Genomic DNA, 1521 nt, shown 5'->3' on the forward strand with positions numbered 1-1521 from the left:
CTCTTCCCTATAAATCCTTACTATTATCCATCTTGCCCCATAAATCCTTACTATTAACCTTACTCTTCCCCCTATAAATCATAACCAGTGATTGTTGTTCCATAAAGCTGTATGGGACAATAACCCAAGGCCCAGTGTGCTACAGGTTGTGCACTTTAATGATTCTTCGACAGTTGGAAATCGAAAAAGAGTAAGGTAAATGCCGCTGTCCTAGCAAAATTTCCCTCATTGCACACTGCATGGCTGAAGAGTAGGACGTAAAACTCTATTACATTCATTTCCATGATGCGTAACTATTCAATATGATATTATATGTTACATATCTTCGCTACTATGTATTCAATGTTCATCGATAACATTTTAATTTTGATATTTTTCTTTTTTCTCTTCAGGTCAGGGTGCTCAATAGCGGTTTTTACTATTGAGTAAATACTCCATGGTTGGGATACCATTCCTGTTGAGGTTATGAGGTTAGTATATTATGACTGCGCATTAAATGGGTATGAAATTGCATGCTTTACCCGCCATATATGCTTGAAAAATACCATCCATACCATGTTCGAGTTGGTCTGATGATCTGTAACCTTTGATACAACAGTTATCACAGATATAAATGTTCACATGGAATTAAAGGGATTGTAAAGAGGTTTACTAAATGTATATGTGTTGGGGACACTGATAGCATCAATTTGCACCATGACAATTTGAAACCAGATGTCTGGTATTCCACTAAAACTAAGAGATTGATGACGTCACTAATCTCGAAATATGCTTTTTCACATATGACGGTTAGTGAAGTCATCAAACTTTTAGTGGAATTAGCTTAAAGAATTTAATTCGCCCAAATACGGAGTAAGTTTTTATCATTATTTCATTGTACCTGCATAGCGTTGCCCGTCTCATTGGTTCACAAGTTGCAAAAAAGTAGGACATTTTTCATTTTATAATCATTGTTTTATATTGTTACTTTTTAGGGTTCCAAGTACATAGTAGCTCGTCGTCAGCTACGGACAACATGGTTAGATGTGGTGTACAACCTAGGTTTTTGGAGGTAGTTCACAAGGAGCAAAATTGTCGCGTTTCGAGTTGGACTCTCGTGTACTTAAGTTGTGGCAACCTGTTGGCTACCTTGTTAGGGCCACCTAGCCTCACATGGAACAAATGGAGGTAGGTTATGAGTTATTTTCATTTCGTAGTAGTCAGAAACTTGTTGATTTCCACCATGTCGACTCTGAAAAGGTGTGCGAGTTTACTTTATATATAACCCTTGATTCAGTAGTCTTTCTAAAGTTTCTATAACCCCTTTCAGAATGCTTGATGAATTTCATACCCCCTTTCTCCCCTATAAATCTTTACTATTATCCCCCCCCTCTATAAGTCCTTATTATTACCCTCTTCCCCCTAAAAATCCTTACTATTACCCCTCTTCCCCATAAATCCTTACTATTACCCATCCTCCCCTATAAATCCTTACTATTACCCCATTTTCCGCAATAACTCTTTACTATTACCCCTCTTAAA

The 1521-nt window shown here is 37.2% G+C and overlaps 1 protein-coding gene across 1 annotated transcript in view; it reads left to right on the plus strand.

Annotated features, from left to right (window-relative positions):
• The window catches only part of LOTGIDRAFT_174841 (hypothetical protein), a gene marked incomplete at both ends in the record, with an annotated part of 5148 nt that overhangs the window by 712 nt on the left and 2915 nt on the right, over window positions 1-1521 (plus strand). The window contains one exon of the mRNA XM_009054686.1: window positions 975-1167. Within this exon, the coding sequence (XP_009052934.1) occupies window positions 975-1167 (193 nt within the window). The remainder of the gene's footprint in view (window positions 1-974; window positions 1168-1521) is intronic.

This window comes from Lottia gigantea, assembly GCF_000327385.1.
Source record: "Lottia gigantea unplaced genomic scaffold LOTGIsca_220, whole genome shotgun sequence".
NCBI lineage: Eukaryota > Metazoa > Mollusca > Gastropoda > Lottiidae > Lottia > Lottia gigantea.